Source organism: Coptis chinensis, chromosome 8, assembly GCF_015680905.1.
Source record: "Coptis chinensis isolate HL-2020 chromosome 8, ASM1568090v1, whole genome shotgun sequence".
Classification (NCBI taxonomy): Eukaryota; Viridiplantae; Streptophyta; class Magnoliopsida; order Ranunculales; family Ranunculaceae; genus Coptis; species Coptis chinensis.
In genome coordinates this window covers 93,174,712-93,191,839 of record NC_141463.1, presented here as the reverse complement: position 1 = coordinate 93,191,839, position 17,128 = coordinate 93,174,712, and the positions used below count along the sequence as shown (strand labels likewise).

The 17,128-nt window shown below is 36.6% G+C and overlaps 3 protein-coding genes and 1 long non-coding RNA gene across 5 annotated transcripts; 1 reads left to right on the top strand and 3 right to left on the bottom strand.

Annotated features, from left to right (window-relative positions):
• Positions 1-1,592: 1,592 nt before the first annotated feature.
• Positions 1,593-2,595, bottom strand: LOC147484497 (uncharacterized). Its single transcript, XR_015206786.1, has 2 exons — positions 2,205-2,595; positions 1,593-2,125 (listed from the first exon to the last, which is right to left on the bottom strand). It is a non-coding gene; the product is annotated as an uncharacterized LOC147484497 (long non-coding RNA).
• Positions 2,596-5,136: 2,541 nt separating this feature from the next.
• LOC147484496 (hydroxyproline O-arabinosyltransferase 3-like) lies at positions 5,137-9,593 on the bottom strand. Of its 2 annotated transcripts, none has more exons than XR_015205826.1 (9): positions 9,432-9,593; positions 8,334-8,976; positions 7,991-8,058; positions 7,700-7,901; positions 6,747-6,844; positions 6,565-6,634; positions 6,406-6,477; positions 6,110-6,222; positions 5,137-5,586 (listed from the first exon to the last, which is right to left on the bottom strand). XR_015205826.1 is itself a non-coding variant. In XM_086580213.1 (9 exons), exons 2-9 carry the CDS (start codon positions 8,754-8,756, stop codon positions 5,524-5,526), a joined length of 1,110 nt encoding a protein of 369 aa, XP_086436339.1. In that variant the 5' UTR covers positions 8,757-8,965; positions 9,432-9,589; the 3' UTR covers positions 5,137-5,523. The 2 variants fall into 2 exon arrangements, 1 of the variants encoding a protein (XP_086436339.1); XM_086580213.1 differs by having other exon boundaries at positions 6,110-6,223; positions 8,334-8,965; positions 9,432-9,589.
• Positions 9,594-12,094: 2,501 nt separating this feature from the next.
• LOC147484495 (NADPH:quinone oxidoreductase) lies at positions 12,095-14,508 on the top strand. The gene is made up of 3 exons (XM_086576206.1): positions 12,095-12,493; positions 12,589-12,780; positions 13,927-14,508. The coding sequence occupies exons 1-3, from the start codon at positions 12,397-12,399 to the stop codon at positions 14,232-14,234; spliced, it is 597 nt and encodes a 198-aa protein (XP_086432332.1). The 5' UTR covers positions 12,095-12,396; the 3' UTR covers positions 14,235-14,508.
• Positions 14,509-14,677: 169 nt separating this feature from the next.
• On the bottom strand, positions 14,678-16,852 carry ABCG23 (ABC-2 type transporter family protein). Its single transcript, XM_086576205.1, is given in 3 exon segments — positions 14,678-15,133; positions 15,136-15,267; positions 15,270-16,852. Coding segments are annotated over 3 exon segments (1,941 nt in total). The 5' UTR covers positions 16,720-16,852; the 3' UTR covers positions 14,678-14,774.
• Between the last annotated feature and the right edge of the window lie 276 nt (positions 16,853-17,128).

The window sequence follows — 17,128 nt, the reverse complement described above, 5'->3', positions numbered from 1 at the left end:
TCAGTGACAACTGACAACTGACCGTGTTGAATTTTGGTTTTGGGGATATTTTTGGACTGTGTTATAAAACTGGTACAAAAGGTTAATAAGTTATTTTCTTTAGTCTTGTAGAGAAAGGATGGTCCTACCTCTAAAAGAGGTAGGACGCTAGCAATCCTCCAAAATGTATGGTGGTATCACAAAACTCTATGACATATTGACATGTAAAAGTTTGTCATGGCCGTGTGGACCTCTTAACCGGGCCAGTTAGTGGAAACAGCAGATGTAAATTTTCAAAGCAAAAACAGTTTTTAATTTGGGAGGACGATCACTATCAAGACTCATTGAGAAAGACATAGCATATTCTCCCTCTATCTCTCGTACATACACATCACACATGTGAAGTCGTCAAGGTGGACAGTAGACAGTAGTGCCTTTTATTTTTTATTTGCACATTAACAAAACATAAACACTAATGGGCATTAAGAGTGCTGGATATTGATCCCCTTTTTTAGTAAGATCTCGTTTATATTGTTTAAGAAAGCGAACAGAAGATATGGGAGATAGAAAAGCTGACTTTATAGGCTGTTGTCACTTTATGTATTTTTGTATTTTTTATCCATCACAAATTCACAATATACTTGTGCCCGAGTAGTCCCGAGTCCCGACTCGTCAGTACTGTCGTCCTGAGTCCTGACATAAGAACGGAACACAAATTTACTGGGTTTAATTTGTCAACTAGTTAGTTTCTAACTTGTGCAGAGTGCATACTGCAGAGATGCACCCACGTGGCCACAAAGGCATGTACTGATGTACACTTCTAAAGTTCTATATGTGGACACCAGGCACCATGTCGGTAGTCGGTACATACGTGAGTTTTTCAGATGAACTATCTAAGTTTATCAAGGTTGAGCCGTTGATGATAGATCGATCATACATTTATACTGCTTTTTTTTTTGGTAAAAAAGTCGATTATGCTGTTGATTTTGAGTTTTAGTTGGTATTTTGTTACTTCAGTCATACTAATTATATAGAAGATTACCAAGGAACTGGCTGACTAATGATTTGTCCACATTTTTGGGGACTTTTGTAATGGAGATCGTTCCATTTACTTTTCAGCCAGCCTTCATCAAGATCTTGAGTTTTTAATTATTTTATTTTATTTTTATTATTAATAAGTCTGTTTTAAATGAGATCAATAATTTGATGTTGGCGGAATTCAAGTCCTAAACTTCTCATATCATCACTCAAAAGTTTTACTAACTTTGCTAGTGGCACTAAGGCTAGGAATGGTATGGAATCAACCCGAATCCGACCCATATTCGAATTCATTTTTATCCAAATAGACCATATCCGAATCTAAATTATCCGACCCGAATATCCGAAAACCCGAACTATTTTAACAAAATTCATATTTTGATGCCTAAAAATAATTTATATCGTATATTTATATATGAAAATCATTAAAATAGTATATTTTTTTGTGTGTTTTTAGTGGATATGATATCCGACCTGAATCCAAATGGATCCAGATATGGTAAAAAGTTTTGAGTGAGACCCGAATCCGCTTTATTTCCTGCCCTAGTCGGCACCTACTTGAGTTCTCAAATCAAATCACTTATTATTCTAAATTGCTATAAATTGTTGAACTTCATCCAATTTATAAAATTGGTCATAGAGAATGTGATCATAGATACCAGATACCGTTTGCAACTTTGTCTATGAAAAACATACTTAGAAAACTTATAAGAAAAACAATATAGAGAAAAAGAAAAATACTTGTCGACAGGTTAGATAATTTCTTCATCTCACTTAGTACTATTTGAGAGTGAAATATTAACCTTCTGCAAGTCAGCAATAAGAGACTAACATCGCGCATTTTTTTGTTTGACATGTTGGATATTGCAACCCGTGAATGATGAAAAGAGTGAGAACCTGACAACATGTGCAAACTTTTGCCAAATTCTTTTCACATGAATCATGAATGATGAGTCTCGAGTTGTTGCTTCAAGGTAACAACAACGTTCTGTACCATGTACAAACAGCAGCAGGGAAAAGTACCCTCCATTCCTCCATGCCAAAAATAAAATGGTGGATTCTGCCATTCTGGCATTCTGCGATTAGCTGGCTCCACTGGACCGTTACACTACATAGAACCATGATAGTAATGATGAATACGATGTTGGGTTTGCTTAGTTCACAAAATTTTAAAGTAGAGGTGGTACCGTGGTAGTCTCGTGGAGGTGTGGGACAAATGTACAGCAAAGAATGCAATACATTCTATCCCAGCTCTATGTGTTTCTCCATTTTATAATTACCCTAGTTCTAATTTTCTAAATAATACATATCTGCGCGGTTTGCGGGGACATCGAAGTTGTTGAATTGCAGTGAAATCCAATACTTCACCCATGTGCCAGCCCAGTGTGCCACTGTGCCAGTGCTCATCATAATATCATATAGCAACCACCGGCTCATCCATCCTGTTTGCATATGATATGAGTTGCACTGGAAGCCAAACTCATTCACAAAATATCAAGGTATAGGTGGTATAAAGAACAATAGTTCTAGTACATGATTATGGAGCTGCCGACTAGTAAAGTCGGTAAAACTTTTAAGTGATAATCATCAAAGAGTTATTGATCTTATTTTAAAATAGACTTGTCAATAAAATAAAATAAATACATAATTATAGATGAATAGTAAATATGATGAATCAAGGTAATTTGTTTCCTAAAATTTCATGTGAAGCGTACCAAGTAAACTTCAGTAGGCATCCACAATTCCAGTCTATAAGTTCAATTAGGGAATATAAGCATGCTTTTCTTCAAATAAATCAACGTCATGGATTCTCGTTTGCATCTGATATAAGCTAACTCACTATCAGGATTCAGGAATGATCTGCACTGCCTCCTTGATGGCAAGGAAGTATGCGTGTCTGGTTTGGCACCTCCAAATTAAATTATTTCAAATATATATTCTAGTTTGCATGTTTCAATGAATGATCTAAATTTTGGTGAAATACATCAACTGTATCAACTGGTAATATAGCTGTGGCGCTGAATTTGTACCAGCATGCGCAACTCTTGAAACCAACAATCAAACACGCAACTGTTGAGGGCTTTCTTATTAGCATTCCTCCACGCATTTAGGTGTTGACTATGGCGAAAGAGACTGAGGGGAGGGACCGATCACGCGTGCTGATATATATGTCGAGGAATTGTAAATTTTATAATGCATCACCGTATTGGCAGCATGTGGAGTATCATGGACGCATTACGTTTAATCTACGTATCTCTACATCAGCAAGAGGCATGCGCTCTATGTCATCAATTCTACATCACCAAAGCGTAGTATGGGATTGTAGAGCGGCCATTATCGAAAAAAAAAAGGATTGTATAGCGGGTAGTGTGTATGTATTTTAATAGTTTACAGACAAAATATATATCATCAAGTCATCAACTAATGTCACCACAACAGATTTTGGGACTTTCAATAATGTAGCAATGTTATTTTTTTATTCCAGTCTCAGTAAAAGCTGGAGGAAAAGAAGAAGAGGCACATTTTCATTCTTTTTAAGCTTATCACTCAAGGAGTCAAGGTACAATCTCAATTCTCAAATGAGGCATAATTTTGTTTATTGTAATTACAAATATTTTCCCAATTTTACTAGATTAACAGATGTGGCTTAAATAAGGTTACCCACCTAGACATCCCTACAGTTAAAGCCAAAACCTTTTAATAGCGACAAGCACTGGGTACTCACCAGTCACCAGAAACTGCTTATATAGGAGTTACAGTCTTACAGACAATTAGTGGAACCACCTACATGGGCCTATTACTTATAAAGACTCCAATGAGGCTACGGTCTGAAGGGTCTTTTTTTGAAATATTACCGAATCATTTCACAACCACTTAGGCCCATTGCTAGCTTGAGTCGGTCTGACAGACTTAGAGCTTTTGATTAGTCACCAGTCACCACTCACTCACTCACCACCAAGCTACGAGTCTACGACAACAATAACACTGCAGTAGTGAACCAATACAACCAACTCCACCATCATTAACACCGATTCCCCCATTTCATTTCCATTGCCGGCGAGCACAACGTTGCTACCACCACCATCAGCAGTTCAGAACTACTGCATCAGATCCTTAAAGAACATAATCGACTGTAATGCATGTTGACATTATCACAGCCTTAGTACTTCATCATTAGTCTTATACTCTTATATACCAACAAAACAACCTGTTAACAGAAACACAGTCCATACCATCTGCAACTATGCGCATCTTGTGCTTAAAACCAATATAACATAGTTAGAAGTACCTCTAAATTTTAGTGTACTGATTTGCATCACATGGTACCAAGTACTTCCTTGAGAGTTTGAGTTTACCATGAAACTGCACTGGCAGAACAAGCACAAAACAAATACTAACTTCTGTAACATCAAAAAACACTGCCCCGGCCATAATTATGAATGCTATAGATGTACTTATAACGGAAATGTTATACCTTCTGAAAGAGCGAGAAAATCACTTGGGCAAACTAAGCCATGATGTGCTTATAATGGTAGTCGGTAGACGTGCCGAGATGCCGAACAACAATCTAAGGCAGACATACGCCTCACAACAAACTTCTCTGAGAACTTGAGAGCATCCTTCCCGACACAACCCTTGCTCTCCTTGTCAAAACATTTCAAAGCTGTACTTGGAAATAAATTTACTCAAAAACTAAACTTCTCTTCCAAATCCTCCAAACCACTTCCCTCGATCACCCTATTCAAATCCTTGATATTCCTAGACCAAGACCTTATTCGTTCCTAGGCATGCAAAGTCATCTACAGATTGAGTGTATTCTGGGGGCAGCCGCGTTGGCCTGCGACCCCAAGGGAAAGTCACTGAATGTGGTGAAGAGCTAGAGGGTGCCTTTTTACCCACCCCATTCCCTGAAAGTTGAAACTGACCATCACTACATCCTAAAACAGAGACTTCTACCACTCTCTATATAAGCCCTAACTGAAGTACTGGGAAATAACCCCATCCCATGCCCAAGGTGTCAAACAATCCTTCTCGTCTCCGACTACTAAAAGTATACATCCTTGAAAATTAAGGAACTAAAAATCACATCATTATCATCATCATCAGCAATAGCATGTATGAAATGTGAGAAACATCATTTACCCACAAAAAAAAAAAAAAAAAGATTAAGGTCAACCTAAATACAGTCACTTGGCAGAGGTGCCACTAAAAAGCATTAAACAAAGCAACAAATACAGTGTCTCAGAAGAAATGAAAAGAATTCCAGAAAAAAAAAGTATATAATTAGAATGATTCCTAATGTTGACATTGTTTACATCTGCAAGTATTAATGAAGTATTTCTTATTTGGCATCAAAACATTTTTTTCCTTTTCCTTTTTCGTACCATATCTTCATCACTATTAACCTGTGGATGTGGTCTGTATATGCTGATCTCTAATAACGGTCTAAAAAAATCATTAAAATTAAGGGGAGCACCGGCTTATCCTACCATTCAACCACCAAGTTTAAACTGTGTCCCATCCAGGAATATTAGCTGTGGCCTCATTCACCTTTGTCACCAACATGACCTGCAGTTGAAAGATTTTGAATGTAAGGGACTGAGGACTAATGAAGTTTTCTTATAGCTATCAGGTGTTAAATGCTAGCACAAACAGATATAATTAATTGGGAGAAAGAATGGTAAACCGTTGCAACAATAAGCATACTAGTTCTTTTCTGAGTAGTAAACAATAAGAGTAATATATACTGATGAATGCAATCAAGAAGATGGGTTACAAATCCTTCCTACTTTTTCTTTTGGCAAGGCGTGGTTTGCAGAAGTCAAATTAAATAGATAGTATGAAGTCCACCAAACACCCAGTTTGGCTTGGGTTAAATAAAGGCTAAAAGATGAGGTCCCTGGCTTCACAAGTTAGGAATTGAGAAATTGGAAGAAAACAAGCGACTGATTAATACTCATGAAATACAATGTTAAGTATTAGACCGTGCAGAGGCATAATATACAGGTAAAGACCCTAAATCCCATTGCAAAGACATAAAGATATAACGTTATGTATGAATAGCAGAATTAACTTCAGGCATATGGCATACCACACTCTCCGGAACTCCAGGTGGTGGCAAGGACAAGTTTCTTGGTGGAGGACCACGAAGATACGATCTCTTGTCGAAGCGCCACTCCCCAATTTTTCCATATGTTAGCTTCCCTATAAATGCATCAATTAATAAAATAGATAACTTTAGAACCAATAATGCATCTATCCCATTCATGTGAATGTGTCAACAAAAGGAGGATTAGCATTACTTATAAATAAAACCAAATGAGAAAAAGAAAACCATCATCAATTCTTAAAGGAGTTTACAATTAAATGGGAAAGAATGCGACCCACCTTCAAAGAGTAGTCACATCCATAAGTATAATGGATAATAAAATTCTTTCCAACCTCAAGATCCCATGGAGGCTGTTTCACCAATTTTGAAACGTTTTAGCACATGACATAGAGAATTTTTTTTTATCAATCACAACTTATAAGAGATAAAAAAAAAACCTGTATCATAAAGTCCTTTCGCAGAATATGCTGCACACCGTGCAATGCAGATGCAACAGCATATCCATACCTTGTTGATACAAAAAATAAAAGAAACATAGATAGCATGTCAGCAACATATGGAGCTATAAGCACCAATTGATTCGCACTGAACATAGAAGGAACCTTTATAGTTCACTTACATTTCCAGCACCCATCCAAAAGTCTTGTCAGTCTCCGGATCATTTTTCATACTAATTGAGACATTCATCCATGTAGGGGCAATTTTTTTCAGCATGGACTGCATTCAAGAAATTTAGTTCTAATGAGATGTGGACATGACATTTTCGACAAGCAACAAATAAAGCAGAGAATGCAATATCACCTGAAATGCTAAGGGAGATAATAAAAATGACAATATAACAGCAAAGTAATACGAAGAAAAGCAACACCTTTAACAGTAGCAACGGCATTAGTAACAATAGTAATAATAACAATCATTTTACGATTGTGATCTCTAATTAGTATTATTCGCACCCTGGGCGCCTCACCTTCTGGATGAGTGGTTACAACTTTTACATTCCCTTCGTATCTTTACAGAATCGTGCAATGCGAATGAACCACACAGTACACATGCCCATCCTGATTTTGCAACTTCTTGTCCATTGATACATCACAAAAAATCTACATGTTGGTGAACAATTAAACACCATCTGTGACAGCGTGTGAATCTTAATACATGCAGTTATCATTGTACACGTTATAGTAGATTGCCGGTGATACACCCAGCACTAAGGTTCCATAAGAGTGGTTATCTTAACTTCGGTAAAACAGACCTAAGGGTGCATTGGCACAAAATAAAATAAGAGGAATGAGAGTAAAGTATACACTAGATAGGGGTCCAAGTCTATCCTACCCTAATCAGTATATATTGGGCATCTCCAAATCTCCATAAATTTCTCATCACAATCAATTAATGATGTTGAAACTTTTCAATAAATTATGGGAATATGAGCTAAACAGAGGAGGAAACGAAGAGCCAGTAACCAGTTAGTATATGGATGTACACAGAACACCGTAAGTAACAGAGACTAAATCATGAGCAGTTATTATATAACTGGTTTGTCTGAACTACATTATCAACAAGAAACTCTACCTTCTTGATAATTACAGGAGAATTGCCAATGGGATCAACATTTGTGACAGGACCCATTTCCTCCGGATAAAACTTTCTTATTAATTTCTCATTTTCCGCAGGCTTGATATAGAAAAATGGAAATGCTGCTGGATAGCCTCCACGTGCCAAGTTTGGCAGAGGTCTCACAAATACGTGATCAGGCTCCGCCATCAGAATATATCTGAAATGGCCATAGAATGCACAAACTTTATGATTTATATTTCAAAAGAAGGAAGCAGAGAAACACCGTTATTTTGAAGATAAACTTACTCTTCCTCAATTGTTGCTTTTTCCAGCCATTGAACAAAAGCCCATGGTCTATTTAAGACAACGTAACCCTGGAAAACAGAACATTCAAAACCGTGTGAAAAAAATTTATAAACTCAATCATAGTAATAGTTATTGCTCCATGGTTGAAAGGGAGCAATCAAAAGATGAAAACGGACAATGAAAATATGATGAGCAAGATATAGGTTCTTTCTGGAAAGATATTGAGATGTTTTCAGCAAACAATTGGTTTCACTTTGCATAAAAATTGAGCTTGCAATGAAAAAACAACACCATCACACAAACAGTTAAGAGTGAAATGAAGGTGTGGGTGAGGTATGCTCACCCGATCGAGACCAGCTGGAAGAGGATCAACCACATAAGTAGGAATCTCATCCATGAGTTTGTCAGGGACTCCTGAATGCAGAACCCTGGTAAATCCTCCCATATCTGAACCAGGCATGTCTTTGACCTTCTTATACCAATAATACATAATGCGGCACTGCCATTGGTTGTAGGGTCCATCAGTGGCTGTAAGAGCAACATGAAAGGGAAGCCTAACAGTCTCTTGCTTTTTCACACGCTCCGGCATACGAGTAATAGGATCATGCAACATTGATAATGACCCCCTATCTGAATTATCATAACCAGAGGATCTATTGTGTAATACCAATGTTATCAAGTTATAGGTTGCAAAAAAAAACCCTAACATCAAAAGAACTAAAAATACAGGTGTGGCCCGTCCTCCTATGTTTTTCCTTCCAATCATCTTGCAAGCTTCTAACTGTACAAAAATGAATTCTGAACTGGTCCGAGTGAACTCAACCAAACTCCCTGGCCAATGTGTGAAACACTAACAACACGATATCCGCCCAATGCCGTCGTGGCAACCTAAATGCGCTTCACCGCTTCCTTTCAATGAAGTTCTAACACTTTTAGCTGAAATTGACAACTCGTCTCCAATCTTCAATAATCAAACTGCAACCAAACTACAATTGAATAAGAAATATGCAACTGACCCAATTTAAGTTAAAGTCATTCCTCAGTCTAAAAACTTGAAAAGTCAATGAAATACACACCAACATACAAATTGCAACAATTTAGTAAAAGGTATGATCATCCTCATAGTCTAAATAATCATTCATAAAGCAATATTCAAGTTTTTCCAACAATAATAACATATAAAAAAACTCAAATTTCACCAAAATAAACAAATGTGCACCTATAAAATCACCACAAGACGGTTCACAAACAAGTTACTGCAAACAGAATATTAAAAAACAAAACAATATACAATCTTTTTTAACAACTACATGCAACCTGATACTCAGAATAAAAACACCTAAAAAAAATCATTACAAAATAAGAATGTAGCATAAGCAGAAAGTTTCAAACACAGAAAATTTAGTAATAAAATAATATACATAGAAAGTGCATGTCATACCTCTGAAGGAAAAATGGTGAGACACAAAAGATGGAGAAGAGGAAGAAAAAAAACGTGCACACAGAGAAGAAGAAGACAATGCCAAATATAAGTTTGAGATAGAATGAGAAAAAGAAGGTTTTTTTGGATCCAAAACGCAGACAAGAGAATTTTAAAGTGGACACATGAGAAAACTGTCTTATGTTAAAATTTTGTACTTGTGTTAGAATGACACAACAGATTTTGTTTCCTTGTACAGTTGTACGTGTGGCACTTTCCAAATATGTGCTTTCGAAATTTTCTACTTTCAGTTTCAGAACCGAATTGCCGGTATTTTTCGAATTTATTCTTAATAAAAAATGAACTTGGAATGTATAATATATTAAGAGACATGCCATTTCATCTGTCAACCTAGTAGGCTAGTATATAGTAAGTGTACTGGTGGGGCTTAGGTTGGAAATTTTAGTGTCTTGCATGTTTATTTGAGTTGGGTTGTGAGGAACTAGGATGGGAATTGGTTGAGACGTGAGACTTGATAGTTGAGGCACTCCAGAATTCAGATGGAGTAGATCTAGTATTTTCAGTTAAATTTCAATTTATACAACAGTTGACACAACTTATAATATGCAAAACAGAAAATGTGTGTAAATGTGTAATAACCATAGTTCAAGATTTCAGAATTTTAGCTCTTATTCCGCTATATTCCGAATACATTTCCAAATTCATGTTTTTTCGACTTTTGATCTAGAATTCTAAATTTTTCAAAAACCGATATATTCAGCAGAATTCCAAAAATTCCGTTGAAATTATGAACTATGGTAATAACACAATGTTTTGTTTACGAGTACTTTTTTTTAATTGGGTATATAAAATATGAAATTCTTCTTCGCTTGAGATGTATTGTCTTTGCGAGTTATGTGGGCCTTTGGATTTTTACGCCGTCCTATACACACGCACCCCCGGTATGAGTGGTTGATTTCATAAAGCACCATACGCCTTGGGTAGATTTAGCCATAAAATATATGATTTTTATACTATTTAGACTTTAACATTTAATGGCAACAATATATTTTTATTAATGTAGATATGAATGCTAAGGAAGTCAAGAATTGAATGCGGTTACTCTGCCTAAGTATCCTTTATCACGAAAGGAAAGAAAAGTTACAAAAGTTGAGATGAGTTTCTATCACTTTCTGGGTGTTATGAGTCCAGGTGTTACCAGAGAGGATTGTATGAACTCCACCACTAAAATCAATGGATTAGAAGCTAAATTTTGGTAGAGATGTTTTCCAAACAACATAGATCAACCTTACAAAAAATCAGCTCATTTAAAGATGTACAACTTCCGTTTAAAAAGTTATGAAATTATCCAATGACTCAAAAAAATTTAATTTCGATACACCTTTTAACAATGTTAAACATATTCAACTAAATAAACTTATTTTTTTAGTGGGTATTCTCAGAATAATACTACACTGAAACAAAAAAAATGACACAGTCAATACACATTGACGTGGCATGTTGTAATATCGATGTTGCAGTGGTGAAAATATGAGCCAAAAATATATTTTTTCTCTCTTAAAACACTTATTCTATTTCCAATATCATCTTTCCATTATCTTTTTTTCATTATCATATTTTATTCATAACAAATCATACATTTTATTGATTTTTCATAGTGCAATATTGATGTTGTAGTGGTTGATCGCGAGCGTTCTTTATTGATTGACATTTTATTGTATTTTATCGATCGCAACATTAATGTTGTATTAATATTGTAGTGGTTTTATAATGTAACATTGATGTATAGTGATATTTCTCGGTGCAATTTAATGTTACAGTGATGGTTTTCATAGTGTAACATTGATGTATAGTTATTATATTCAACCGTCAATATTGTTGTTTCTAGGTTAGTTTTCATAAGATCATGGAATAATATTACAAAAGTGCCACGTTATTGTATCGGTCAACTGTCAATTGTGTTAGTTTCTAGGTTAGTGTAGAATTATTAGTATTCTAGATCATGGGATGTATACTTCTACAAAAAGTCCACTTTTGGGGATAAGTTTGGAGTCGTTATTTGCAGGGGGGGAGATGTAGTCCAAATAAGTATATAACCATTCCCCGATTTATGTGTTTATGAGTTTAGAATATTTTAATGTTGAAAGCACGGCCCACCCTAAAGCAATGACAATGACACATATTCACCATTTTGGAAATGACACTGGGCAGTGGCCTGTTACAAGGATAAGGGTTATCTGTAGGGCACATATTCGAGCTTAAGGATTCCAGGTTCACTATGCTTATTCATGATTAGTTTCGTTTTCTACACGAGCTCAAAAATTGTTCGGGTTCAATATACTCATGTAGTTACACGAACCGGAGTAGCTCGAGAACTTTACCATGGACTGATGTTATCACTTCATTGTGTTTAGGCTCGGCAGCCATTTGTCACAAGTTTGTGTGCTTGGCTATATGTCAACACAAGCGTGCAATTGTTAGTAACTAGTAGAAGAATTGCTAATTAGAAACCCAATTTTGTGTTTAAGAATTCGCACCAGCTCCATATCACATGTTACCACCAAGTACTTCGCTTGACCACGCAATTATACAGTTATTTTCCCGTGAAACACTCATAATAATTGAAATCTAACACGTTTTTAAGAGCAATCCATTTTCAATGCACATTGAGATCACATTATTTTTCGATGAATGTAGTCCAATTATACTAATCAGATTCTTAAGATCTGGAAAAACAATATTTTACCTCATCACAGGATTCACAGGAGACAGCACTAGTGCACTAATTTAATAAAATTGTGCACAGTAAAGTTCAGTCCAAAAAGTCCAGAAAGAGAATCAATACACGTTAACCATGGGAATATGGGATCTCATTCAGTTGACCATCACTATTCCTTTCAACTAATCGGCACTCTTTATAACGAACCATTGTGTCTCTGAGAAGTTTAAGAAATAAAAGAGCGAGATGGCAGCATCAGCAGTCGTTCAACCAGTGATCAAAGTTGCAGCACTTTGTGGTTCACTTCGCAAAGCTTCTTACAACCGTGGCCTCGTTAACTCTGGTATACAGACGTACTCTTTTATTACAATTCCTTTTTTACTTCTATATATATGTTTGTTTGTTTTTGTGATGATATGATATGGTATTTATTTGCAGCTGTTCAGATAGCAAACGAGTCAATCCCGGGGCTGCAAATAGAGTTTATTGAAATTGAGCCTTTACCATTTATTAACACGGATCTTGAAGTCAATGGAACTTATCCTCCAGTTGTTGAGGCTTTTCGACAGAAAATTCTTGAAGCTGATAGTATTCTATTTGCTTCTCCAGAGTACAATTACTCTCTCTCCCGTACGCTCTCTCTCTTTTTTTCTGTTTTGTTTCTGCAAAAAAGTGTGTAGAATAGAAGTTCTCTGCACGTGTTCTGCAAATTTCTTTCCCACACGTACAAGGTTCTGTTGTCAGTAAATCAGTAATACATGAGTACATGGCTACATGTGTGAGCAAAGTCTTACAAATCTAAGCGCTGACTTTGTGTTACAAATGATTTCAATGTGGCATCTTTTAAGTTTTTTAACGAATCTAATAGCTAGTTTTCTGTATAAATGGGTTGGACTTTGGAGTTCAGGTAGACTAGAAAGTGCTTAGATTTGGATTTTCTTGCTGTTAATTGTTTCCTTGCTGTCGTAGTGTGAAGTGATGCCTCATGCTTTTAAGACCACAATCAAGGAGATCATGGATTATAAAAAAAATTGGTGGTCATTTGACTAACATCTGTGTGGACTAATAAAGAGATTGGTGCTTTTAGAAAGAAAAGGAAAAAGAACTTGGTTTACCAAAAAAAAAAAAGAAAAAGAAAAAGAAAAAGAAAAAGAACTTGGTGCTTTTGTTATTAAATATATGTGGGATTGTACTATACAATGTATTTCTTTTAAGTTCTAGATGCATCTGGGTGACATTTTTCCATTGGATCCTATACTTCCAGTATTATCAGACTGCCCTTTTATAAGAATAGGATAAGGCTACATTCTAATTGTTGCATTTTATGAACAAATTTCTGAAAGGGTCATCTAATATGAAAAAAAATCTCAACTTCATTATTGGTACTTAAATGTTCAGTCTTTTACTCTACATGGTTGCTCTTAACATTTCACTCATCATTTTATGGTTGGCTAACCTGTTTAGTTTGTCTCACGTTTGTTGGATTTCTTCTACCAAACAATGCTTCCGCATCAATTTATGGAGAACAAAGAAAATGAGAAAAACTTTATGCTTGTGATATGTGTATGAATGAAACCGATATTTCTAAATGTTCCCTTGTTCATTATTTCATTCTTTGGTGCACATCACCACATGTATATAAAGATGTTGGGATGTGAATATGTGATGCCATTCCGCTTGTCAAAGCACTCAAGTAGCTATTGGTACCATGTAAATGCTTTGCATCATGAGTTTCTACTAATTTCAATATATTTTTCTTCGTTTTCTTGACAATAGCTCCACTGAAGAATGCGATTGACTGGGCATCCAGACCTCCAAATTGTTGGGCTGATAAGCCAGCTGCTATCATAAGCGCAGGAGGAGGTTGGGGCGGGGGGCGATCACAATACCATTTACGCCAAGTTGGGATCTATATTGATCTTCACTTCATAAACAAGCCAGAATTTTTCTTGAATGCATTCCAACTTCCAAAGAAGTTCGAGAGCGATGGCACATTAATTGATCCACACACTAAGGAGAACATAAAGCAAGTTCTTTTATCCTTGCAGGCATTTACTCTGAGACTCAAGTATGGTACGAGCTAAATGAATATGTATGGTATGGGAATTACAAAGATTGTTTTTGCGCTATGCATTGTCGTGACGCGCATTGCTGATTTGCGTTTGATGTTTTTTTTTTATTTTTATTGTTGTTATCGAAAGGCCCAGTGATATTGAAGTTGGGATAATGTACTTACTCTGTTAAGGGTAACAGCATTGATCAGCTCTGTGGTACTTATGTCTGGTTATTGTGCGCTGCCCATTGTTATCATTCTAGTTGAGTAGTTGTTATAGAAAATAAAAAGTTTGTTGTGCATTCTATCTTTTCCTTTTCAATTCCTATAGGAAATTTGTTAATTTCTCTCTTTCAGCTGCAAACCGTTTTGAAGACATAGACTTTCTTTTGTATCTATGGTAAAACTACTTCTAGGATACTGTCATAAACTCTATATGACTATATGCATCCGGTGAACCTGCTAAATCGCGTGTGACACTGTTAACTACTGTAAACTTTTGAGACAAAAAATTAGCGCTGGTTTGCATTACAAAAAGGTCGAGTGATGAATCATTGACTATATTTGTTTGTTAGAGCATTGTTTTTGAAGCTCTGCGAGCAAGAATAATCCAGCAAAGTACACGATACAACAAGAAGAATCCGAACATAATCCCTACATTCATCAACCTAGTGTCTTTCTCTAGTCCTCTCATCCTTAGAATGTCTCCACCTGTAAGTGAGCAACTCGTACTATTGAGAGCAGAAAAACATCTCTCTCTCATACTCCAGTATTCATTTACCAGTAGGGCATCCAAGGGATACTTGTAGAGAGAAATATAGTACATGAAAAGCCAATACTTTGGGATGTTATCTCTAGGAATGAAGTAGCCTGAGAAGAGAAAGAATGCTCCTAAAACTGTGCATATGAGTGAATTCCCAGAAATGAAGTCGGAGAGACTGCACTAAGAAAGAGTACCAGAGAACTAGCCATCAACACAATCATCCAAACGATGAACACAAAGAAGGCAAACGCGGTGAATGAAGGGTTTAGTCCAACGAGCCAATAAACAGGGATGGAAAAGTAAGGGCCACTGCAAACAGAAAGGGCACAAAGATAATAGTGTTTGCAGCCATATATGAAGAAATCTTGTAAGCTCCTCTTGAAGCCTCCTTCATTAGAACACGGCGCTCTTGAAGGTATATTGGAAGGGCTTCAACAGTTGATGAAAGGAGGAAACTAAGACTGAAAGCAAATAGGCCCAACCTTCCAGCTACACCATCTTCATCCATCTTCACCTTCAAAAAGACGCTACCCAACCCAAAACCCCCAACCAGAGCTTGCACTGTTCTTGCCAAGAAAAGTTGCTTTGTCCTGTAAATAATCTTCCAAAATCTTATTGAGAGAAGCATTACCTCAAGAAATCTCCAACCATACCAATAGTCTGTTTGTTGGATGTTGATATCTTGTTGAAATTTAACTTCTTTTCTTGACCATATAGCGTAGGAGGGTGATTCTTTCTCTTTAGCTAACATATACTTCTTTGAATCTTCCAATGGCTTAATTATCTCCATTGCAAATTCTATAGCATTAAGCTGCACTGGGATTTTGAGTCCCATATCAGTTATAGTGTCCTCAAGAGATTCAAGGCTACCATTGTGGACATTTAGGCCATGGGAGAGGAGCAAGAAACTAGAGATATATTGAAGAATTCTGTAGCTAGGTTGGTGGATGGTCAGAACTATAGTTCTCTGCTTTGCTCTTGCCATGGAGGAGAGTAACTCTATTACTTGAAAGGCTGAAGTACTGTCAAGACCTGAAGTTGGTTCGTCGAGGAGTAGTATTGGTGGATCATGGATCACATCAATCCCTATTGAAACCCTCTTTCTCTCTCCCCCTGATATTCCTCTCGTCTCTTCGTCTCCAACAAAACTATTTGCCACATGCACAAGACCCAGCTCATGCATGAGGCTTTCGACTCTTTCTTCCTTCTCTTTCAAACTCATCCGCCTAAGCCTAAATTTGGCACTGAACATTAGAGTTTCCTTGACAGTGAGGAGCGGAAGTAGATTGTCCTCTTGCGCCACGTACCCGCAAATCCTCCGCAACTGAGTTGGACTAGTTATTGGACGATCATTTAGTGATATGGTCTTTGGATCAAACTCTTTGTTCCTAATCCTACCAGAGATGATTCGAAGAAGAGTCGATTTCCCAGCACCACTAGGACCGACAACTGCTAAGATCTCTGAGCTCCTTGCTACAAAAGAGACAGACTTGAGCACATTAGTGGGCTTAGGCTTCTTTTCCTGACAACACAATGAAGCAAGTGTTGAACTCTGATCAGTGGTGTAAGAAAGATTTGTTACTGTCAGTTTGTAATTTTTCTGGGACTGAAAAGGTGCAGGTGGTGATGAAAGATAGAATGAAGAAGATGATGGGGTGGTGGAGTCGGAGTTGGAGTTGGAGTTGGAGTTGGAGGTTGAGTAGAGTATCACTGTGTCGTCATCGAGGTTCTCTTCGTGGAGGAATGCTGCCATTGTTCAAGCTTGCTTTGTCCAAGAAATGAATCAGGACGGGGGATAGTGAGGTCTTAAAGATAGAATGAACAAGTAAGCATTCTCGTCAGAGCTTAATGGATGGAGGCTTGGAGGGTGTACCAACTAAGTTGAATTTTAAGAGTGAACAAATGTGGCAACTAGCTTGGTAGCGTTTGGTGAGCAGAAAGCTTGGTTGTTAGCCATATTTCTGAACACAAGCTTGATTAAACTGCGAAATGAACAAGTAGATGGATATTAATTAATTTTCTGTTTCAATAGAAAAAAAATAACACAATAAATACATTATACATCAATATATTGTAATTTAAACTCGTCCAATTAAAATTAATTTTCAAAATCTATCAAAAATGCACATCATCACCTAATAAAACGACCTCATTTTACTCCT